This window comes from Tursiops truncatus, chromosome 2 (genome assembly GCF_011762595.2).
Source record: "Tursiops truncatus isolate mTurTru1 chromosome 2, mTurTru1.mat.Y, whole genome shotgun sequence".
NCBI classification, from domain to species: domain Eukaryota; kingdom Metazoa; phylum Chordata; class Mammalia; order Artiodactyla; family Delphinidae; genus Tursiops; species Tursiops truncatus.
This window is the reverse complement of record NC_047035.1, coordinates 25,771,949-25,796,840: the sequence shown is the minus strand read 5'-3', so window position 1 is coordinate 25,796,840 and position 24,892 is coordinate 25,771,949. Positions and strand designations below refer to the sequence as shown.

Below are 24,892 nucleotides of genomic sequence, written 5' to 3'. Positions count from 1 at the left end.
CAAGCCAGGACCAGGGAGCCTCTGCAGCCTGCACCGCAGTTTCTTCTTGCCCTCCCTTCCCTGGGAGCCAAAGACTGGGCATTGATCTCCTGCAGACAGCTCCTTCCCCTCCTCAACATTGCTTGTCAGCTGAGCACAGCAAGAACAGCAAGAAGATGGCCTCCGCCCCACTTCTGCCTTATAAACCTATCTCCAGTGCATCTCATCGACTGAACCTGACCTGTATTCAGAACCCCAGCTGCAAAGGGGTGTTGTAAATGTAGTTTTCAGCTTTCCAGCTTCTGCAGTAGAGGAAGGCGCACTAGAAAGAGGTGGGGATGGATGCCGAAGGCCATCGACCGTAGCCAACGGGCGATCTGATAGGTTTGTTAACCCAGATGATGCATCAGGAGACTTGGCACAGTGCCTGGCACGTAGAGCTCATTCAGTAGCTGTTACCTGGCCTTCTCGTTATTGGGCCAGGGGTATCAGCAAGCACTGCCCACAGAGCCCTGGCACAGAGAAGCAGCAGCGGAAATGAGTTGCTCTATGTGGCGCTGTCCGTGGTGCTGAGTGCCTTTCTGATTTTAGCTGGCGTGATCGCAAAATGGAACACCAACCCGCTCACCCCGTGCTGGGGCTGGCCACAAGGGTGATGGAGGGGATCATTGAGGGGCTATCCTCGATCCTAGGAAGAGGATAGCAGAGGCAGCCACCCATATTTGGGGTACTTATAGTTTATAAAAATGTCTCCACTTATTATCTCCTTTAAGCAATCTTCATAGCACCCTGGTATAGGCAGGATGGACATAATTATGTCCATTTTATAAAAGAGAAAACTGAGCAGCAAGGGGTTAAGTAACAGCAAATAATAGAGCCAGATCCACACCCGATCTCCTGACCCCAAATCATACGTTCCCTTTCCTCTATGCTGTGACATGAGGCGCAAGACTTGTTAACCCACTATGTGCTGTGGAGAGGTGAAAATGATGACTCAGGTACTCTCTGCACACTATGCAAGCATATGCAAATCACCCACATTTTATTTCCTGCCCCAAATGTGGCCCTGGATAAAGACCCGTCTATTTCCTTGAGCCCTATAAATGTTGGTCATGGTGGGGGAACCGCAATGACATAGGCCCTGCCATCAAGAAGCCCACAGAGAGCTTCCCTGGTGGCGCAGTGGTTGAGAGTCCGCCTGCCGATGCGGGGGACACGGGTTCGTGCCCCGGTCCGGGAAGATCCCACATGCCGCGGAGCGGCTGGGCCCGTGAGCCACGGCCGCTGAGCCTGTGCGTCCGGAGCCTGTGCTCCGCAACGGGAGAGGCCACAACAGTGAGAGGCCCGCGTACCGCAAAAAAAAAAAGCCCACAGATTTGTCAGGGAACTGGCCACTCTTGTGCACGGAAAACCAGGAGAATTGTGCCAGGTGGTGGTAGCAAAGGCCGGCTGTGAAAAGAGGGTGGGGACAAGGTACAGACCGGGCTGCTCACTGGAGGAAGGCTTTGAGCTGGACCCAGGGGCTGTAAGGCTGCTGCGACCAAGACTCCAGCCAAGGCCAGGAAGAAGTGGCTCAAGCTCAGTCAGGGCAGGAAGAGCAGCCCTGATAGATATGGGGGCAGGACAGACGGCAGGCATGGTGCACCGTGAAGAAGTGGCCAGGCCATCGATCTCTGACATAGGGAGAAATGCAAGAGTTTGGGGATTCAAGTGAAGAAGTGGTGTGGGCCTCTAGATTTCCAGCCAACTTTCCGCAGACTCAAAATGAAGGGGAGGGGAGCTCTCTGGAGAGAGGAATATAAGGACCGGTCTCATGAGCTGCCCCACGGTGGCACGATTTAAGGGGCCACTGAGCTTCCATCCTTTATTCCCAAATCTCCTCATCCTCCCTGCTTATTTAGGGGGTGTCAGAAAACCTTTGGGATCTTCAAGAACTCCTTATCTAGATGCAAATAACCCTAGAAATCTTAAGCTGGTGTTTCTCTTTCTTGGCTGTATATAAGAATTGACTGGAGATTCTCATTCCTAAAGTCTGGAGTGGGGCGTGAGTATCTGGATCTACTAAACACCTTCCAGGTAATTCCAGTGTCCCCAACCCCAGGCTGAGGATCACTGGTCCAAGCCCAAGAGTGCTGAATGGGGAACCAGAAAACCCAAGTTCTGATCCCAAATCTACCACTTTTCCCAGCCTTAGGTAGATGTCTTCACCTGCTGGTGACCCAGTCTCTTCATGTGTAAAGTTGGACAAACCATCCTGTGAAGATATGAGGAGACCCAAGAGCAGTTTAGAGCAAGGAAGGGCTTACTGACACTTGGGGAAGAGTCATGGCCAGCTTGCGTGGCAGGTGGGGAAAGACATTAACCAGAACCTCATGGCGGTTACACCCGCTTCCCCTCCTCCCTGTGCTCAAAGCCACTGCCCCCTAGTGGTGAGAGTGAACCTGAGCCCCTGAGCTTTTGTCCTGGAAAGCTTGGGGGTGGGAGCAGATCTGAGAGCAGAGGGCATGCAAAGGGGATTTAAGGAAAGACCCAGAGAGGAAAGGGAGATGGGAGGGGTGCCCATGGCCAGGAACGCTATTTTTTTAAGGTCCAGAACCATGGGGAATAATCTTTCTTGTTGTTAACAAGAGGTGATGAATTATTGAAGAGACTGAGAAGGCCAGATGGCAGGGGGTGCAGGACAGGTGCTATAGCTTTGTGTACTCTGTGGGGGGGGAGACCTGGGGGGGGATCGGGGTGACTTCCCGCCCACAGCTTCTCCTAGGACGTGGCTTGTGACTACAGTGATTTGCTTCTCCAAATCAAAATGCGGGCCCTATGGACCAGTTCCTGAGAGCTCATGGGGATGGTGGAGCAGAGTCAGCTCTGGCCAGTGCTGGGAATGCAGGCCGTGTGGCTGTAGGCTGTCTCTGGGACACCTGGAATCCTGGCTCCAGCCTGGACCTCGGAAGCCTCCTACGAAAACCCCAGCCCAGAGAAGGGAAGGCAGCTGCCCAAGGTCACACAGGTGGCCTAGAGCCCAGCTCCCCTGGGATCCCTCAGGCCACAGTACCTTCCACTGCACCACCCTGAGAGGCTGGGAAAGGTTCTATCCCTGGACTAGGGCTTGAGCGAGGTCATCCCCTCCCTCTGACTCCTGCCCAGCACTGCCAGCCCAGCAGAGGCCCAGAGGGTCTAGGAGGTGTCAGAGCAGAGGGTTATGAACTGCCCAGTTCAAGGCCCAGCTCTGCCACTTACCAGCACTGTGACTTTGGGCAAGTTATTTAACCTCTGTGAGCCTTAATTTTCTTTTTCATCTAGGGGAGATTCTCGTACCCTAGGGTACTTCTGAGGATTAAATGAGCTAGTACTTCAATAGGAAAGATTTTCCTATAATAAATGCTCAATAAAGCGTTAGGGGTTAATAAGATTGGCCGCTTCTAGGGCTTCCTGGACCACCTAAACTCTGGGATTTGGACTTGGCCTTGAGATGGCCAAGTGGGGAGGAGAAGTGGGGAGCAAAGTGCTGGCCTGTCTAGTTAGGACGGCAGTAGCTGAAACCAGGCCAGGTCTGGAAGCCTGGAAGTGAACGATGGACCAGAGGAGTAATAAGGGCAAAGCCAGTTCTTTCTGAAGCCTTTGCCCAGTTTCTGAGGAAAACTTTGGCCAGGCCTGGGACTGCTGAGCCTCCAGCTTGTGCTGCAGGAGGCTGATGGGGCAGAAACGGGAGGGAGGAAGGCCTCGCACTACCTTATCAGATAAGATGTGCAACTGAAGGGACCTGAGAATCCTGACTCACCAATCACCCTTAACACCATCCCCCCTGCTTGGCCCAAAAAGCAAGGCTGACATTTGCTTTCCATGTACAGGAAGAGCAGAAGCAGCACCAGCCCCAGGCTGCAGTTGGAGGATATTGTAAGGTCCTTCGCATGCTCTGCATCTCTCCTTTTGCCTGTTCCAGAGCAGAGTAGGGGGAAGGATGCTAGGAATGGTCCCGTCCGGGCCCCTTACTACCATCTCACGAAGAAGCTAATGACAATGATGGCAGTGCTGGCTAATTTTGAACACATGTATTTCCAAGCACCATGTAAAGGGCTTTATGTGAATTATCTTACTTCATCTTCACAATAACCCTGAGAGGCAGTACTGTTGTTATCCCCACTTTCCAGATTTGGAAACTGAGGCTCAGAGAGGTGAAGTCACTGTCCATGCTCACACAGCTAGCAAGGGTGGATCTGGGACTTAAGCTCAGACACTCTGGGTCCAGAGAGCCTACTTTTCCCTGATGCTCTGAACAGCCTCCCTGTGCTCTGCTGTGAAATTCATGCCCAAAGAGAGGAGTTCCTTTACACCCCCTGCACCAGGCAGGTTGGTGTCCCTGCTCTGTGTTCCTTTAGTACCCTCCAAATTTCAAGTTTTATTATTTCCAGGGCCGATACTCTGGTCTCCAGAAAGCTTTCTGTCATCTTCTTCACACACAAGAGCTAGTTCCACCTCCAGAAAGCTCTCCTTCCGGAAAGAAGAGAGAAGGAAGGTCCAGGCATGGTTTAGGGGTGAGGAGAAAAGGCTGGGTGCTGCTCTGTGTTTCCATGGCAACGCAGCAGCCTTCCTCATTACTGCTTTGTTTGCTGCTGAGGAGGGTGGTGAGGTGGGGGTGAGGCTCTCTTCTCTCCTTTCCTTCCTCACCATCCCTTCAGGCTGGGCAGCCAGGTGAGCTGAAAGCCTGCACCTGACACAACCTTGCTGGCTGGATTCCACCCGACTCCAAGCTTAGAGGCTGGGACCTTGTAGCTGGAGTCCTCCTGGGCAGAATGGCAGCCTGGGCCAGGCCTCTCAACAGCATTCCCCTCCCCGGATCCCAAAGGCTGTGAACTCCCTAAAGAGGACGGCATGTTTGTACCTCCAGGGTCTCCACAGGGCCTGGCAAGAGTAGACACTCAATGGATTCTTATTGAACGAATGAATGAACAAATGAAAGAACAGACCAGCAATCCATCCTATACTAGAGCTACGAGTATCATTTTCACTTTCCCAAACCTCCATGCTCTGTCTCCCTTCTGGGTCTTTGCCAATACGGTTCCCTCTGCCCATGCTTCCCCACTGCACTGTGCTGATTCTGACACCTCACGTCTCAGCTTGGAGGTCACATGCCCACAGAGGGTTTCTGTGACTGCTTGAGGGTGGGCCCTCCCCATGGCCCCTGGGCTACGGGAGTGTGCTGGAGTGCAGAGGCATGTGCCTTGTGTGCTTGTGTGTCTCCCCAGTGAGTCTGGGAGCCTCGTGCAGCTGGGAACCATGTCTGCCAGGCCCCTAGATCCTGACATGAGGCCTGGCCCATAGTAAGTGTGCAGCTCTTCTTTGTGAAAGGTCAGGAAGGACGGGGTGGTTCTTTTGGAATAAGAGAGAATGAGGGAGTGGGAGTTGATGAGTGAAAAGAAAAGCATACAGAACTCAAACCTCCTTAGAGTCGGATGGAAGCCAGAGCTCTTCACAGCCCAGGACCCCTCCCCTGCCCTCATCATGCATAGCGTTAACCAGATAATAGCAACAGTCCCAAGTCCTTGTGGCTGTGCAGCAGCTCACCAAAGCTCTTTCACATCCTTGGCCTGGTTCCAGTCCCGAGACAGCCTTGAAGAGAGGGCCTTATGAATTGTTCCTCTCATTTTTTTTTTTTTTTGCGGTACGCGGGCCTCTCACTGTTGTGGCCTCTCCCGTCGCGGAGCACAGTCTCCGGACACACAGGCTCAGCGGCCATGGCTCACGGGCCCAGCCGCTCCGCGGTATGTGGGATCTTCCCGGACTGGGGCATGAACCCGTATCCCCTGCATCGGCAGGCGGACTCCCAACCACTGCGCCACCAGGGAAGCCCCTGTTCCCCTCATTTTAAGGTGCTGGGCAACTGGATAGCCACATGCCCAAAGATGAACTTGGACCCTTACCTCACACCATATGCAAAATAACTCAAAATGGATCATCAACTTTACTGTAAGAGCTAAAACTATAAGGTTTTTAGAAACATTGAAGAAAATCTTTAAGACTTTGGGTTAGGCAGAGACTTCTTAGATACAATACCAAAAACATGGTCCATAAAAGAAAATTTGATAAATTGGACTTTGTCAAAATTTATAACTTCGATTATAACTTTGGCTTCAAAAGACACCACTAAGAAAATGAAAAGAAAAGCAAAAGACCGCAAAAAACTATTGGCAAAACACACACATGATCAAGGAAGAGCATTCCAAGCTCAAAGATGATGAAAGGGGCCCTGAGGGATGATGCCTCCAGCAGAGACAGTCTGGGTTCCTAAGTCTCGTGGACTCTCCACTGCGTTTGCTCTTTTCCAGCAGCCCCATAGCTGAGCCCCGTAGCTGAGTGGGGCCTCCAGGCCTGACTGGGACTCTCGCTGGAGAACTGACTCAGGTAGGAAAAGTCTCTCCCAAGGCCTGCAGACTTAACCAGATGCACCTCCCTCCTTTTTCCACCTGCTTCCTCAACAAGGGCTCCCTGAGTGGCCACCGGCAGAACTGTAGCTTCCTGCCACAGCTGACCCAGAGCCTGGGATGGCTAAGATGCCTGTTCCGTCTGCCAGGAGACCCCAGGAATGCCATCGCTGCTACTCTGACTCTCGGGCAGATGGCTTACTCTTAAAATGTACTGTGTTCAACGTAAACTATTACACTTTTACATTTGGCTAAACATGTCAGTCTATATGCGTGGAAACCAGTGACCTGGGATAATTAAACTGTGGGCAACCTAGGCAGAAAGAGAGGGGAGCAGAAAGTAGGGAAACTTAAGAAGGTAGGCAAGAGGCTCCCTGCTCCCTGCTCAGATGCTGATCCGGAGGCGGGTGTTGTCCTCCTTCCTTTTTCCAGGACTAATCTCATTACGCCCTTTTCCCCTATTTTTGTGAGTTAGCACAGGGAATCCAGACTCCCGGGCCACCTCTTGTCTCCTGTACTCCAGTCCCTTTACCTTTATTCCCTTCTCCATCCCCAGCACCCAACCATCCCTAGTACCTAGAACCATTCCAATGTGTCCCCTGGAACTCTGTGTCCACTTTTCATTTTACAGATATCTATGTGATACTTCCTGTGTTCCAGGCATTTTTCTCCATGACTGATAAACCTTAGTCCACATGTCCCTCTTAACAGCACTGTGAAGTGGGTACTAACTGATAGCACCATCCCCATTTTACAGATGAGTAAATGAGGCATGGATAAAGAGCTTGCTCCAGGTCGCTTGGCAAGTAGGAGTTGGAACTGGGATTCAGTGCCAGAGCCCGCGGTGCCCAGAAACACCCCCCAGATCCTCAGAGCATCACCTTTTCACTGGGAACTGAAACCCAAGACTCCCGAGGAGCCTTACCACCCTCTCCGCAAGTGGTTTCTGTTTCTCTCCCAATATCATGGACCTGGGGATGGGAGAGATGTCTTTCTTGCTCTTCTTTGTAACTTTCAGACTATTCTTCCCTCCTCCCTGCAAAAGCTCCCGTCTTGTACCCACGGGTGTCAGCCTAGACGTCCTGCTCCCCCTCTGTGTCATAGGCATCTACTCCCCCCAACCCGGGTCACACCCCTCCTTCCTGGAAGAGTTCAGTTCCTGCCTCAATGTCATGACACTACTGCTCCTGTCTTCATTCTTGCTGATTTCAGTATCCACATATCCACAGAGATGATCTGTCTAACAGTCTAGCCCCATGGTTCTTTGACACTCAGCCTCTCACTCCATGGAAATGCCCTAGACCTTATCACTACCAATAACTGCAATCCCTTCTTAATCTCAACATCACCCAGATCATTTTCCAACAGCCAGTTTCTGTCTGTCAACTCACACCCTCTAGGACTCAAAAATTCTTCTACCCACTGGAGCTCCAACAGCTTTCACTGTTCCTTGCCCTTCTCACATTTCATTTCTCTCCTTACGTGCCTTAAATTCCACGGCCAGTCATTAAAATTACTCCCTTTCACCTTCAATCCTCTTGTTTCATTCTCATACTTGCTTGGGAAAACCTCCACCCTGGTTAAAACTATCTGTGTGACTCTTTCACACCTGTAAGCACACAGATGGATACAGTTGAGGGAAATGCACAGTAAGTCTGGCTGCTCTTGTTGGAAATTCAAGACCTTGAACCTCAGTGGGCCCCTAGAGCTGCCCGTCAGTCCTGCTACATTCCCCTAACCCATTCACTCCTCTGGATTTCTGCTTCTACCTTTCTTCCTGTTCTCAAACAGCCCATGTCTGCCTACCACCAGCATCACACACTCACCTGAGACCTTGTTCCCTCTTTTACTGAGAAAATAGAAACTGTAAGGAAAGCACGTCCACAATCTCCACCAGTACTCCTGCTACCGCGGGTCAGCTATCCGCCCTCAGCTCTCAGCAGAGGCCAGCTTCTCTCCTTGGGTACTAGTTCCCAACCCCTCCTACATCCTCGCTTTGCTCTAGTGATTCTGCATCTCTTACATCACCAGATTTTTATTTTCTATTGGATCGTTCCCATCAGCATACCATGCGCAGCTGTTTCTCCCTTCCTAACCACTTCCACCTCTCCATGCTCTTTGAAAGAGTTGCTGACGCCCCTGGCTCCAAATCCTCTCCTATCATTCTCTCTTGCAGCTCTTCTAGTCTGGCCACCGATAACCTCCACCTTGCTTCAACTGTGGCTCCTCCTCAGTTCTACTCTTACTTGACCACATCAGCACAACTGGCCCCTCCCTTCTCCGGGAAGCATTTTCTTTACCTGGCTTCCAGGACAGCACCGTTTCCTGCTGTTCCTCCATCCTCACTGCCTGCTCGTCTCAGTCTCTTTTTCTGCTTCCTCCTCATTTGATCAACTTGCATATATTAGAGCAGCATTCCAAGGCTCAGAACTTGACCCTCACCCTCCACTCCAGTGATCCAGTCCTACGCCTCGAACCGTCATCTGTCTCCATGCTGGCGACTCCCATGTTGTGTGTCCAGTCTCTCCTCTGAACCACAGACGCATATCCAGCCACCTGCCTGGCATGTCCACAACCCAGCTCCCGGTCCCCCCGCCGTCCTGCACTTCCCATCCAGCACTTCCTGTCTTTTTCATCCAATCGCAGCACCTCCAGTTGCTCAGTCCACAAGCCTTAGTCATCCTGGATTCCTCTCTTTCACGCTCCCCGTTCAATCTATCAGCAAGTCTGGTTGGCTCCACCTTCAAAATATTTCCAAAATCTGACCACCTCACGGCTCTCATCGCAGTCCAGGCTACCACTATCTCTCTCTTTTTTTTTTTTTTTTTGCGGTACGCGGGCATCTCACTGCTGTGGTCTCTCCCGTTGCGGAGCACAGGCTCCGGACGCGCAGGCTCAGTTGCCATGGCTCACGGGCCCAGCCGCTCCGCGGCACGTGGGATCCTCCCGGACCAGAGCACGAACCCGTGTCCCCTGCATCGGCAGGCAGACTCTCAACCACTGCACCACCAGGGAAGCCCGAGGCTACCGCTATCTCTTGCCTGGGTTGCCACAGAGTCCTCCCAAATGACCTCTCTGCTTGCCCTCACCCCCATTTATTCTCAGTGCCAGGGTCAAAGTGACCCCTTTAAAACATGAGTCACTTCATGTCACTCCTTTGCTCAGGTACCCCCCATGCCCTTCACTCTCCCCTGTCCAGCCACGCCGGCCCATTAGCTTTTTCTCTGCTCCAGGCAAGCTTGCACCACCACTACTACCGCCCCCAGGCTTTTGCTCTGCCTGCAGTGCCTTTCCCCCACGGCTGCATGGTCTGCTCCCCTCTCTTCAAGTCTTCGCTCAGATGTCATCCTCTCAGCGAAGCCTTCCGCAATCACCCTCTTTACAATTCTAATCTCACCCTGACCCCTGCACTGCTTCTCCCCACTAGAATCCCACGAGGGAGGGATTTTTTTGTCTCGTTCACTGATATACCACCAGCATTAGTCTAGCACAAAGCAATCGTTCACCAAATATTTGTCGAATAAACAAGCCTACTTTTCTTGAATGGGAGTGAAGAATTTCTAGAGTGTGATGCAGTCTGGAGCCCAAACAAATGATCTTTTAAAATCAGAGCAACCTTGCAGGTAAGTCCAAGCAGCTGCTGGTCACATCCAGCTTTTGCTCGTACTTTCTGCTCTTACCCAGGTCTGAAGAATACGGATGCCTGTGACCACGAGCTCAGCATCTGAGTCTCTGACTCACTGTATTGGCTCACGACCATGAACAGGTGTTGATCTCCCCGGTTCAAGTTCTAGGTGAAACAGGGAGTCATTGCTGTGTGTCAGGCACTCTGTATCCTTTCCTTACTTAGTCTTGGGAGCTATTGCCTTTCTTGGAAACTAGATGAGAGAATCGTAAGACGTTAAAGATGATCGTCAGTGGCCCTACCTGCGTGGCACCCCGTGATACAGTGGTTCCATCCTCTAAACTGAACCTTTCCTCTCTGAGACCTTTGTGAGGCTGGTTCATTTATATACAAGAAAAGCTTCACAAAGGTAGAAGTAGGAAGGCCCATTGGAACGACTGCTTTGTGCATTTTACAACTCTTTTAGCAAAAGGAGCAAGTGGTACAAAATAAACACTCTCCCGGGGAATCTGGGCTATTCTGTCATCTTGGCCCTGGGTTTGAGGAAGTGGTGTCTTACAGCAGCAGTCCCCAGCCTATTTGTCACACGGGACCAGCTTCATGGAAGACAATTTTTTCATGGACTGGGGGCGGGGGTAGGGCATGGTTTGGGGATGATTCAAGCACATTACATTTATTGTGCACTTTATTTCTGTTATTATTACATTGTAATATGTAATGAAATAATTATACAACTCGGCATAATGCAGAATCAGTGGGAGCCCTGAGCTTGTTTTCCTGCAACTAGCTGGTCCCATCTGGGGGCGATGGGAGACAGTGACACCCGAAGTGTGTTGCTTATGTCTAGTCTGCTCTGTAAGACGCAGCTTAATTGTCACTCTCCACTCACTGATAGGGCTTTGATATGAGTCTGCCAGCAACTGATTTATTATGGTCTCTGTGCAGTCAGACCTCTCTGCTAATGATAATTTGTGTTTGCAGCCGCCCCCCAGAGCTAGCATCACCGCCTCAGCTCCACCTCAGATCATCAGGCGTTAGATTCACATAAGGAACGCGCAACCTAGATCCCTCGCATGTGCAGTTCACAGTAGGGCTCCCGCTCCTGTGAGAATCTAATGCTGCCCCCGATCTGACAGGAGGCGGAGCTCAGGCGGTAATGCAAGCGAAGGGAGCGGCTGTAATCGCTGGCCCGCTGTTCATCTCCTGCTGTGTGATGTCCCACCAGGGGGTTGGGGACCCCTGTCTTAAAGGACAGGGCTGCATGCCATCTCAGGGCTGAGCCTCCTGCCTTGACCATTTATAAGCTCAGCGCACCCCTCCCAGCTCCCCGGCAGGCTTCTGCGTGTTGCATAATGGGGGGGGAGGGGGGCCTCATGTTTGACCTGGAAACCCCTCTGTTCACCAGGGAGCTTCCCAGGATGACTGTCTCGCCGGGCAACCTGAATATGGTGGAAAAGTCCCGGAACTTCTCGGCTGACGACTGCTTCCACTCTCGGAGCACTGTCCTGCAGGGGCAGCCCTTTGGGGGTATCCCCACTGTGCTGTTCCTCAACGTTATCTTGTGGGTGGTGAGTTCTGGGCAGTGCAGTGGGCAGACAGAGAGGTCTCACCCAGGGTGGATGGTCCAGCTTTCACAAATGATACAAGGGGCCCCAGCTGTCCGTGGATGCCAGCCACAGTGGTGGGAACTATCTGAATGTCAGTCCTGCCCAGGGAGGCCCAGGGTGGGTGGGCCTTGGAGAAGAGGAGGCTGCAGGAGCAGTGGAATCCCTGATTCTCTTCCTTGCACCCTTGTCCAAAGGTCCACCTGGCCAGTGCCCTTGAGCCTCCCATCTGTCCCCTGATTTATTCAACGAGTGCTCTGTCCACTGTTCTGAACGTGCCACCAGCGCCTCTATTCAACCACTCTGAGCATCCACTCTGTGCTGGGATGCTGCCGGGCACTGGGAATCTAGAGTTGCAGAAGGCATGACCCCCACCCTGACAGAGCTGGCCACCTAGCGGGGAGCCCCTGGGGACCTCAGGGACAGTCTTCCCCATGGGAATTCAGGGGTCAGTCGAGGGGAAGGCATCCATGAGCTCTCTTGCGCCATGTTGCTTTTCCTGACCTATAGGTCATCGTCTTGGTTTACTCCTTCCTCCGGAAAGCCGCATGGGACTACGGACGCCTGGCTCTGCTGATACACAACGACAGGTGAGGAGAGGCTGGGCGTCGGGAGTGAGCTGCTAGCTTCATCGGGGGATGTGCTGCTGTGACCAGTGCCCATACTGCACAGGTGTCTCGTCAGCAGGTGGCATCTTATTACCACCCCTGCCCGTGTTCTAGCCCTCCCTGCATTAGGGTGACTTGGAGAGCAGCCACCTCTGGGCACAAGGCCACTTTTTTCTCCGATCTCAGCCTTTCTGGATCTCATGGTTCCCAAGATGCGTTGGCCACCTGTCTGTGCCCAGAGCTGTGTGCTCAGCAAACACGTTGAGGCGTGTCTGCTACTGGGCAGGAGGGGACCACAGCCCTCAGCCCAGGGAGCAAGGCTGGCACCTAAGAACTTTCTCCTTTTCCACCTCCCCCCTACCCTTCCTGGCCGGCAGCCTGACCTCGCTGATCTATGGGGAGCAGAGCGAGAAGACGTCTCCCTCGGATATTTCCCTGGAGATGGAACACAGGGACAAGGTGGGTGCTGGGGTGGGCCTGGGCCTGGTGAGGGCGGGGGCAGGGGTCCGGGCATCTGCAGGAAGGAGCGGGTTCATCAGCTGGGGCTTTGCAATCAGCCACCCAACCACTCCTAGCAACGTGACCTTGGACAAATGCCTCCACCTTGCCAAGCCTGTCTCCCCATCGGAAATATGGAGACACTGACCGTACCTGCCTCCTAGGGTGCCGAGAAGGTGGTGGCAGTAAGCGCACGAAGGAGAAAGGGAGCAAGGAAGGCCCTCCCGAGCGATGGAGTGGAGCTAACGCGCTCTAGATGGCGCTCGGGACTGGTCCGAGCTGAACTCCAGAAGAGAGGTCTGGCTTGCTGTCTCCACATTCTCACCTCCCTCTCACTCCTCAACCCCTCACACGTGGCTCCCACCCAGACAGCCCCAGGGCCACCAACGGTCCCATGCGATGAAATCCAATGGGCTCTCCTCAGTTCTCATCTCTCAGAAACACCTGAGTCTGCGGATCATCTTCCCTCCCTTTTTTTTTTTTTTTTTTTTTTTTTTTTCTGCGGTACGCGGGCCTCTCACTGTTGTGGCCATTCCCGTTGCGGAGCACAGGCTCCGGACGCGCAGGCTTAGTGGTCATGGCTCACGGGCCCAGCCGCTGCGAGACATGTGGGATCTTCCCAGACCGGGGCACGAACCCGTGTCCCCTGCCTCGGCAGGCGGACTCTCAACCACTGCGCCACCAGGAAAGCCCTCTTTTTAAGTTTTTTAAATAACGTATATTTTATTTTTAAAAAATATTCATTTATTTATTGGCTGCGTCGGGTCTTAGTTGCGGCACGCAGGATCTTTTGTGGCAGCGAATGGGCTTCTCTCTAGTTGTGGCCTGCAGGCTTCGTTGCCCCGTGGCATGTAGGATCTTAGTTCCCTGACCAGGAATCAAACCGGCATCCCCTGCATTGCAAGACCGATTGCCAACCACTGGACCCCCAGTGAAGTCCCTGCATTCCTTTTGTTCAGCAGTCTTAACCCAGTCCGTGATGATTCCTCATCTACACAGTTAATCTAGCGTGCCCGCTTCCCCCACTGAGAGCTATACCTGTCTTACTCCCCACTGTCCCAGCACCTGGTCCAGCCTGTCGTGTAATTAGTATCGGATATGTGTTTGTTGGAAGCAAATTTTCATCCATTTTCATCCCTCCAAGAGACCTGGTCCCTTTACTTGCCGAGACCTGCCCCTGACAAGAATGGGAGCCTCAGACAGGTTCACGTCCTGGAGGTTTCCTCTGTCGAATAAGGACAGTAACACCTACCTTGCAAGGCAACTCTCAGATTTATCTTTAGAAACATCACTTCAGCTTTGTGTGGTTTTTTTTTCTGTACAATGACATTTTATTTTAAAAATATCTAGAAGATAAATCATGATGGCAGCAGTGGGGTAGTCAAACAGAAGAGGGTAGAAATTAGACACGGAGGAAGAGTGCGCTGAGGTGGCCCCTGGCAGATGGCGAGGCCTCAGCCAGGCTGAGTGGAGTGGGTGAAGCGAACAGGTCTCCTCATAGCGCCCTCAGCAAGTCAGGGCGGATGTGGCGGGAGTGGGGAGGATGGAGCCACTGAGGTGGGTGCAGTGAACGGACCGCTGTCACTCAGGCTTGTCAGCTCAGCTGGCTCCTGGGAGCCTGTGGCCATTTCCACGGGGTGGGGAGAAAAGGAGAGATGTGTCTGCTTCTCAGGCCCACTGTTCAGCTGCTAAGTTTTCTGAATGGTTTATGCCTTTCAGAGGTACAATATATATGCAGGGGAGTGTGTGTGTGTGTGTGTGTGTGTGTGTGTGCACGTGTGTGTGAGAGAGAGGGAGAGAGAAAGAGAGAATATGGGTCCATACCTGGTCACTCACACATCTGTGTCCATGTGCCTTTCATGGGTACATAGGCCACACTTCTACTCACTACCTCTGTCCTCCCACCGATACTCCTCCACTCTGCATATCCACTAGGGCCCGTCAGCAAACCTGCTTGCTCCCTTAATGAATTGCACGTTGGCCCAGAGGTGGGAGGTGAGGAAAGACTCCCCATGTAGGGAAGGGGTGGCCAGACTCTCAGCCCAAGTCTTGTCTAGCAATTCACCCCCTCCCTGGGACTTTCCCAGTCGCCACTGCCACCATCATGCCATTTCCCGTCATCGCTCTGCCTCATCCCCGGGCTTTTATCCCTACTTTAGTTCCCTAGGATATAGCTGGGGAAATGGTCCCCCCACAAGTGGACATTCCTGATGGGCATTCCCACTGTCAACCCACCCAGCACAGGGAGGAGGCCTAGAAGGTGGGAACCTCCTTCTGTTTCATGTTTGCCTGCCCCTCATTTCTTCCTTTTGGGAAATATGCCTTCCCCAATCCATGTGGTTCTGGGGGACTATCAACCAAGTGGGCCTGCCTGGGTCGCTGATGGGCTCGTGACCCAATCAAGAGCTGCAGCCTTTTCCAAGGTTTTGCCAAACCCCTGGGATCCCAGAAGGAAGCATGACCAGGGTAACTGAAGCAGCTACAACATCTGGCAGCTTTTAGAGCTGTGGCCCTCTGCCTACCCTATGCATACAGTCCCCGAGCTGACTGCCTCTCTAGCCCCTCCCAGCCCCCGGCTGAGGCCACCTTTTCCCACCACCCGGAAACTCCAGACAGCAAGACCCTGAGAGAAATGTATAATCGACAGGACCCCCAGATGCAGAAGAAGAAACCCAGCTCAAGTTAGCATTATAACAAAAGGGTGATGTGTGGCCTGAGTGCGGGGAAATCTAAGGGAAGCAGCTGCTTCGGGTACAGCTAGATCCAGGAAGTCCAGCATTGCCACCAGGATCCCCTCTGTGGTCCTCTCTCCCCTGAGCAGGCTTTTTATCTCAGACAAGCTCCTGCATGTGGCATCAAAGACTCACAGAGCCCCTCCAGGATGCCTGGTGTTGACCGAGATGCAAGAACTCAGAGGAAGACCCTTCTCCCAACACCCATATCAGTCCCCTTAAGAGCATTTTGCTTGGCCCCTCTTGGGTCATGTTCCCGTTGGTCAACTGACCACTGGTAGCAGACACCTTCTTGACGGGCCACATGCATAGGGGAGGGGCATTTCCCAGAAGGAAGCAACGAGGGACAGACAGAAAGCAATTGACATCCACCCCAAAGTCCCTTCTCTCCCTCCAGTCTGAGGCCCACCCTCTAAGCCACCACTTGCTGTAACAGGATGCCCGACTTCTGAAAAGACATCTCCCTCAGCACCGATTCCAGTCCAGACCTTGCCGGGGGAGGAAGCCCCGGACACTGCCTCACTGCCTCGGACGCCCCAGCGCTGGGTTTTCTCACACTTTCTCTCCTTTTTCCCCAGGGCTTCTATTCCTGGTTTTTCAACACCATCACCATGAAGTAAGTGCCTGAGCTTCCTGAGCCTTGTCTGGGGGAGGGTGGGGACAGGGTCTCCTGCCCTGCAGGACCAGGCCTTGGGCCTAAGTTCTGTGTCCCAACGTCCACTCCCCACTCCCCCTGCCCACCGCAGCCCGGCCCTGGCACAGGACGCTTTCTTGTGCTCCATTGGTGAAATGGGAACTGGACGCTGCCCACAGCCCATTTTCCCTCTGCCACAGTTCTCAGGAAAGACCCCTCTCACATGCTTGTAAAAATGCTTTTATGAAGCCCACACGAGGAAAAAGAAATCCTTCCCAGGTACTCTTTGCTTTACTTCTGTGAACATCATTCCTTATATTTGCCTAGATGGAAAAAACAAAAACCACCAGGCCGAAGGGCAGGTTTCCTCTCCCAGCCTCCATGCCCGTTACGGAGGGACAGCCCCTGGCCCACCACACCTTCTGGATCTCTTTAGTGTGAGACCCTGCTTGGCAAGGAGAGAGACCCCGAGTCACCTGTCATCTCCCGATGGCCTCATACCAGCCAGACGCCTCCGCAGAGCAGACACCTGTCAGAGCTCCATGCCTCCACACACATGCACACACACGTGCACACACATGTGCACACACACTTACATGTGTGTACACAGCTGTCGCCACCTCAGAGCGCTGTGTGTTCCTGGGCTCTCCCTAAATATCCCCCATCTGGCCTGCCCTGCCTGTCCTTTGAACCCCTCCTCCAGGGTCCGTCCTTGCCTGGTGATGCCTGCCTTAGGGTGCAGCCTCAGTGCTCCCCAGAGGCCACCTGCACCAGGGGCCTGCCTGGACCTGCACGTCTGCTTCTTTGCCAAGGCCCTTAGGGCTTCTTCCTTCATGTACCTCCATGCCCACACCATTCAAGGGCCTTGCTGGGAGCATTCAGACATTGCCGCAAGATCCCATCCACCCGCATGAGCTACACCAGGGCACCTCTCTTTCCCCAGACCTGTGGAAGGGCCTGGGACCCTTTGGGGGCACAAGATACCATGACTGGGCCTTGGGAATCCAGAGCTGGGCTTGGGACCAGCAGCCTCTGGGGTTTGAGCCCCAGCTCCACTGGTGGAGGACTCCCCATGGCCTTGGCCTCTCGTCTTCGTTCATCGTTCACCAGAGTCCCGAGGAAGTGATACAGCTAGTTTGTGCGTGGGTGGGAATCTTAGCCACATGTTGGGGGAGTGGAGGGGAGACTTTTATTTCTTGGCACCTTCTCTGGTTTTGCTTTGTTAATTTTTAAAACATGCACCAGCTTGCATAAATACATCTTTATTAAGAGAAACCTATACCTCCAGTCTCCCATGCCGCTCTTCATGACCGCCCTTTCCTGCAGAAGCCAAAGTCCCAGCGCACAAAGCCCACTCAGTCTAGTTAGAAAAACATGGGTTGACAAGACCCACTACACATGATTGATAATGGGGAGAGCATAACTGCTGGGCAAAGGGCATTTGGGAGAGCGAGAAATTAATTCCAATTTGGGGGTTCTGAAGAAGCATAGTTTTGAGCGAGGCCTTGGGGAATGGGAAGAATTTTGACCGTTGTGATGTGGAGGGCCCATCAGAAATTAAGGACTGCATGAGCAAAGGTTTGGGGCAGAGATGGACAGGGAGTGTCCAGAAATGGTAAATCTTCTGGTGTGGCTAGAAACAAGAGTACATAGCAAGAGAGGGCATGAAAGATTGGGCCGGAAGGATCAGCTGGGATCTTGACTACCATACCGAGAATCTTGGCCTTTGGTTTAGAGGCAGCAGGGAGCCAGCGACTACTTTTGAGCGGGGCACTCAGGTGATGTCTGTTTGTAGGCAGGGGCATGAGGGGTGAATGGCAGTAGGAAGAGTCCAAAGGCAACGTGAGCAGCTAAGAAGGTTTTTCCAGTGTCCAGGTGAGAGGTGCTGGTGACCAGGGAAACAGTGCGGAGGAGACGTGGGGAGGGAGATGATGGGGCAACAACAGTCAATGGGTTGTTTCCACCTGGCTTCCACCTGGTTAGGAAAAAGGGAGAAATCGAGGTCTGGCTTCTGCGGAGGGTAATAATACCACCAGTTGGGAGATGAGGAGAGATGATGAGTTGGGAAATTAATGACATAGGGCCGGGGTGAGCATGTGAGTTGACCGGCAGGCGGTTGAGAAACAGGATTAAAGCTTAGGAGAAAGGTCGGACCTAGAGATTTAGACTTGGGATATGGGTGCACAGAGGTCGTAGTTGAAGTCATGGGAGCAGATGGGACACACAAGGGAAAGGGCCCAAGGAAGAGACTGGTTGGGACAAGAGAAAAAGGTGGCAACCTCTAGGGCACGGGCTCACTGAAGCCAGGCAGGCGCGACGTCCAGACAGGGTGTGGTCAGCAGCCTCCAGCCCTACAAGGTTGAGTAGCATGAGCGCTCAGCAGAGGATGTCGGCTTTGGGGATGCGAATCTCCACTGGGAGCGCAGTTCCGGGACGAGGAGATGTCCAAGAAGTAGGGGCAGAGAATGGAAGCCACCTTTTTCAAGAGGTGGGTGGGAGCAGGGAAGGAAGGATATTGGATGGAACTTGAAGGGAAACTGGTGAAGGAGTGGATGCTTAAGGAGTTTCTTGGGGTTTTGTTTTTTAAGAGTAGCAAATGAGCCCTTGAACCTGGCTGTAGTTGAAAGGGAAGAAGTGTGGGCATCTGTAGAGACAGATGGATGTTAATTTAAAGATGAGACAGGTAGAGCAAGTCTCCAGCAAGTGGTAGAGGAGAGGAAGTGATTAGAGCAGAGATGAGAATTAATTGTGAGTAGGAGAAAGAGTGATGCCTGGAATGTCATGGGGCTGGCACTTTAAAAAGTGGCGGGAAGAGAACAGAATTGAGTAGAGGAATATGTATAGGCAGACTCAAAAATTCAGGCTTCCCTCAGAACTGTAAGATAGGCTGCTGAGTATAACCTGCGCTGGTGCAGATGGAGCAATGGGCCCAGTGGGGAGGCGGGAATTGTCAGCCCAGAAAGGAGATTCTTGTGTTCTTCGTCCCGTCCAGCCCTCTGCTCCCTCCACCTGGATGGAGGCTCTCACCCTGCCTCTGGCACGCTGCTTCTATCAGGTGAGCAGATCTTGGCACCCCAAGCCTGCAGGGGGACATTCCCCCATTCTCCCTTCTCACCAGTTCTCATCCACCCCATTCTTGGGATTTAATTCTCAAGTCCAAGGCAGGAAGTATTTTAACTGCTTGAAGTTAAAAAAAGGTTGAGAGCTCTAAATAATTACCTAAATGGTGATACTGAAAGCCTTAAAGATATGCTCTTTGTAATATTGTTGAAAAATAAATCTGAATCCTGGACTGAGTGCTAGGAGTTGCATGCAACCTTCAAGTCTGATCAGAGGGCAAGGGTGAGTAAACTATGGCACGTCCACCAAAGGCGGGGGCGTGCAGCTTGGGGCGGGGTGGGAATCAATAATCCACAAACAGAGGCTATTGTCACCATTATTATTGGGCAGCCATAAAAATATTTAGACAAAATGTAAAACGGTCAGAAAAGACTTAAGATTAAATGCTGAGCAAAAGAGCAGTACATCAAATGCTGTTTATACTACAGTCAAAGTTAAACCAGCAATACAATAAGAAGCTAAAGGAAATTGGCCAAAATGATTAATAGCCATTATCTTAGGTTTGATGAGATTGTGGGTGAATGATTTTCTTCTTTTGTTATTTTCCAAAGTTTCTATAATAAGCATGTATTGCTTTAAAGTTTTTTAATTGAAGTATAACACACGTACAGAAAAGTGCACAAAAAATGTGTCCAGCTCAATCATCACAAGCAAAGCCTATACAAGCACCATCCCGATAAAGAATTAGAACATTGCCAAGACCCCAGAAGCCCTCCTCCTTCTCCCTCCCAATCTCCTATCACCTCCCGCCTCTCCAAAGGTAACCAGTATCCTGACTTCTAACTCTGTAGTTCAGTATTGCCTATTTTTGAACTTTGTATATGAAATGATATGGTATGTATTGTTTGTGCCTGACATCTTTCACTCAACGTTGCATTTGTGGGGTTCAGCTATGGTCATTCATTTTTATCTCTGTATGGTATTTCATTACATACATATAATGTGATGTATATAGCTCACTATATATGTATTTCACTACATATATATTTCAATTCTTGTGTCCATTCTACCTTTGATAGACAATTAGGTTGTTTCCAGTTTGGGGCTGTTACAAAATAACGTGTCTGTGACATTCTTATACATGTCTCTTGGTGCCCATGTGCATGTATTTCTGTTGGGTATAAACCTAGGAGTGGAATTGCTAGGTCATAGGGTATACTTATAGTCAACTTCTGTAGATAATGTCCACTCTTATCCAAAGCTGTGTGCCAGAGTAAGTACCCGTGAGTGTGAGAGAGCTCCCGGCATCCCACACCCTCACCAGCACTTTCTCACCGACTTTCGAACTTTGGCCAGTCTGGCAGTGTGGAGTGATACCTCATTGTGGCTTTGAGTACCCCTTTTTAATTTAAGGAACAACTTTTTGAAAAATAGGATGAATCCTGTTATCACTAATGGTTTATTCAGTGCCTGCGCTATAGCAAGCCCTCAAAATGTTTGAAGAAGCAATAAAAGAGGAAATAAATGCCTGATTTAAGAGGGCTTCTGGATTCCCAGGAGTCTATCTTTGATACGCCTGTGAAATTCAGTGAAATACATTTCAGGCATAACAAGTTTTGAGAAGGGTGATATCTCTAAAGATTAAAAACTCGGGGGTAGGGTGGTCATCTTCTCTCCCTTTCCTCTACCTCCGACTTCCGTTGTAGCCACACTGGCTCCTGAGCAATGTCCTTGTCTCTGTGTCTCTTCCAGGAACGAAGATCTGATTAGCAAGTGTGGAGACGATGCCCGTATCTACATCATGTTCCAGTATCATCTCATCATCCTTGTGCTTATCCTCTGCATCCCCTCCTTGGGCATCATTTTGCCCATCAACTACACTGGAAATGTTCTGGGTAGGCAGAGCTCAGCAGGTCCCGGGCCCGGCCCACTAGACCTAAGAGGCAGCCCAGTAGGCAGGACAGAACTTGGGTCTTGAGCGTCTAGGAATCTAAATTTTAATTGCACTTCTCAAAATTAGTTATGTGACCTTAGGCAACCCACGCTTCAGTTCTCTCACATGGAAACCGGAGATGATACCTCTTTTGGTATAAATTTGGCCCAGGGCCTGGCACACAGAAGGCAGATAGTAGTAATTCAGTCTAAAACTGAATGTTTATTTATGACCCCACACTGCATCTGTCCAGATGTTCCTGGAGGGCTTGTTATGACATGTGACCCACTACAAAGACCTCTGGACCTGATCTCTCTCTGTACCCACTCTGATGGACACAGCACGCAGAATTTCTCATAGGGATTCTATCCACACTCCTTATAACAGGGTAAATTTTCACACAATAATGTGGTGGGTGAGGGCTTGGGCTTCAAAGGCAGAAAAATCATGGTTCCCCAACTTTTACCCACATCTGCTTCCCAGAAAATTATTTCATCTTATACAGTGTCCTCAGGCCTCAGTTTCCTCAACTGTCATAGGGATAGAGAGACAATGCGTGTCAAGTGGTTGGCACAGTGCCTGATACTGGGCACTTTGAATAACAGCCAGGGTTTCACTAGGAAATGCAAACATAGAGCTGTATGAGGCCCATACAACTAGGTGGTACAGGATAGCACCTTAAGTGCCCAGGTGGCAGCCAGGTGTACACTGATTGCTCAAGTTTCCACCTATTTCTCCTCGGCCAGTGGTAGACCTCAGTTACTTCAAGGTAGCCCCCATTTCTCATGCTACCAAATACCACCACCAGAGTAAATAACTACTGAGCCCTGCCTTCCCAGATTCTCATCCTAAGAGCTAGTATGTTGGCAATGATAGTATGATAGTACGGCAATGACAGTATGATTTCATAAAACTTGGAGATGTCTAAACCAGCGCACTGATACACTCAGCCAGAAGGATTTGCTCTGTTTGAATGAGGCAGCAATGCATTTTCAGAAGTTCTGGGTTTTGTGATTGTTGCCAGCGGTAACAGTGTTGCTAATTTCATCATTCCGCTCATGGTGGGGCTGCCGGGTCCCTCCCACCAGCGTTCACCGGTGTCTACCCTGAGTCAGTCACGCCCTGGGGTTGCCGCACCAATGCTCGGTCTTGCTTCACAGCCGAGGAGCCCCAGTCAGCAGTCCCAGGGAGGAGAGGAGGCCTCTGATGGGGCTGTTTGGAAGCTGGGGACAACCTCTGGGGAACTAGAAGGAAGACCAGGACGTAGACAAGCATCTCTAGACCCCGGGCATTCGCTCAGGAACCCTGAAGTCTGGCACCCAACCAGTCAAGGTGCCAGGCTTGAGGTCAGCAACTTTCTTCTCTTTCAGACTGGAATAGTCACTTTGGTCGGACCACCATTGTCAATGTCTCCACAGAGTAGGTACCTGATCCTCTTACCTCCCATTCTACTGGCTTGGGGGCTGGGTGTTAGCGTGGAGAGATGGTCCAATGTGTGGGTCCGAAGCATGAGCCCCACTCTGCTGATAAGAAAGGCCTGGTTTCCTGGGGAGCCCAGGTTCCAGGTGGGATGCCGGAAGTTGCATCCTCTTGGTGAGGAAGTATTCTTGGTGTCTCAGTGTCCCCATCTCTGTAATGGGTGGAACTACCTAAACGGGTCACTCCTGAAGATTTGCAAATATGGTCCTATTTGCTTAGTATGTCCAGCTCCCAACAGGATTACTGCAGTAAGCAGAGGTTTAAGGTATTGCTTCCCTGCCCACAAAATAGTTCAGGTCAACCCTCATATAACCGAGTGAAGCTCAGACCTGACTCCCACAGCAGCGAGACAGAGGAACCACAGGAGCTGGGTTCATGCCCCAGCTTTGCCATTAGCCTGCCCTGGGTCTGGGGCAGTGCACCCTCCCACTCTGAGCTTCATCCCTAGTCCATGGTGGGGGGAAGAGCTGTTGGACATGACCTCTAAGCCCCCTCCAGCCCTCATGGTCCGGGAACCTGTGGATTTTAACGTCAGCCAACCCAGTTGGTGACCAGATCAATCTGTACTGAGCCAGATGCGGCCCTGCCGGTCCAGGCTGAGACATCAGTCCCCCCCTAGGTCTCATGGCCAGGCTTGGCCGACTTCCTGACAGAGCTGAAGCACTACTTCCAATACCTGAAGCAGGTGTGAGTGGGGTTTGCACACTCCTGCCCCACCTCCCCTTGCCCCACCCCTGGTCCCCTGCCCCTGCACCCCTGCAAACTCCATCAAATTCCAAATCCATCAAAGTCCAAACTCAGCAGAATGGTTGGGCACCCTCTCGCCTCCACCTTCAACCAACTCTTTCCCGGGTACTGGCAACACCAGAGCAGAGCTTACCAGCCTCTCCCAGGCCAGCCATTGTTGTAAGTGTGGCACCTACAACTTCCCAACTAGAAGTGAATTTTAATAGGGCAGCAAAGAGCCTTCAACGTTTGTAAGTCCGTACTGGCAGAGAGCTGGAATGTCCCTTAGGGACCGTGTCACCTTGCCCCCTCCGAGAACACTGAGGAGAGAAACATGTAACTAGATGGGGGAGGTTAGGTGAAATGCCAGCGCGGGGACAGTGGTGAGGAGATATTCTGAAGCAAGGCAGCCTTTCTCTCCTCCAACTGCACCACATAAGGCGGGCCCTATTTCCAAGCGGTCCTCCTGGCTGGATGCCTTGGGACAGCATCACGTGAGCACAGAGCCCAAGCGCCAGCCCTCTTCCTACCCCAGGGAGGCGGGCCGAATCTGCAGGCCTGCGTGTGACCCCGGAGTCCCTTACCACAGAGGCCGGGTGGCCCCTCCTGCTGTCCTCACGGTCGGCGGGGGCGGCCTGAGCCACAACCGCCGGCAGCACGACACGGCGTGAAGAGTGTAAGTGCTTCTGCAGCTCCGGGTTCACCTCCCGGCACTGCCACAGCTAGGAGTGACCTCGAGCGGTCACTCTAGCCCTTGTTTCCCTACGGGTAAAATGAAGACATTCACAGTACCACCTTCACGAGGTGCAAGAGTCTAGTGAGAAAATGTCCACAAAGCATCTAGTCCCACCCTGGGCCTGACGTATAGTAAGCACTCAATGAACGTGAGCCTCTATTAGTTGGAGTGGACGTCCCCTTCTCCATTCCCTTCCAAGGTGCCTGAGTGTCTGGAGGCACCAGAGGGTGGCGCTGGGGAGACCGTGTGGGGTGGAAGTGGGGGTCTCACGCCTCCTGTGTCTTGTTCTTGGCAGGAGTAAGTTCCTGTGGCTGCACAGCTTCTTCGCTTTCTTATACTTTGTCACCAACTTCCTCTTCATGACTCATCACTGTTTAGGGTTTGTGCCCAAGAAGAGCTACAAGGTGAGTAAGTGAAAAGAGCTACCAGAGCAACACCCTCTCGGCTAGAGGCTCTCCCCAGCTGGACACCATCCCACCCCCATACTTCAGAGGCATCCCAGCTTGGTGTGTTCTGCACACCTGGGGGTGGGCAGTCTCACCTGAGTAGGGCAAGCCTCCTCTGCTTATCCCTGGGAATCGTCACCTGGCACATCTGTCTGGGCTGTTAAACCACTAATACACTTCCAAACCAATTGGTAAATAGCTGCTCCCAGGTGCCTCCTCCCCCTGCACCCCTGCTGCCCTGGACCCTCTCCAAGGACCCCTGGAGCTCCCCACCATCAGAAAACTAAAGGCTTAACTAAGCCCTGAACCTGCGAGGGGCCTCCGTCTTCAGCGGCCAAGGCCCCCTGCTGACCCTCTGGGTAGATATTTTGACTTGCTGTGCCCAAGCTTCTTGCCCTTCCACCATCTCCCTG

The 24,892-nt window shown here is 52.0% G+C and overlaps 1 protein-coding gene across 10 annotated transcripts in view; it reads left to right on the top strand.

Annotated features, from left to right (window-relative positions):
- Positions 1-24,892, top strand: part of TMEM63C (transmembrane protein 63C) — a 71,743-nt gene that overhangs the window by 25,334 nt on the left and 21,517 nt on the right. For 6 of the 10 annotated variants that reach the window (XR_012329887.1, XM_073800194.1, XM_073800196.1 and 3 more), the window contains 7 exons: positions 11,429-11,591; positions 12,138-12,217; positions 12,613-12,694; positions 16,044-16,081; positions 20,912-21,054; positions 22,463-22,511; positions 24,329-24,437. Coding sequence is in view for 9 of the 10 variants with exons in the window: in XM_073800194.1 (XP_073656295.1) it covers positions 11,442-11,591; positions 12,138-12,217; positions 12,613-12,694; positions 16,044-16,081; positions 20,912-21,054; positions 22,463-22,511; positions 24,329-24,437 (651 nt within the window). In the remaining variant the exon portion in view is untranslated. Of the gene's footprint in view, positions 1-6,302; positions 6,379-11,428; positions 11,592-12,137; positions 12,218-12,612; positions 12,695-16,043; positions 16,082-17,337; positions 17,975-20,911; positions 21,055-22,462; positions 22,512-24,328; positions 24,438-24,892 lie in introns of those variants that run through there. The other 4 variants (XM_019920328.3, XM_019920316.3, XM_019920357.3 and 1 more) reach the window with 4 other exon arrangements.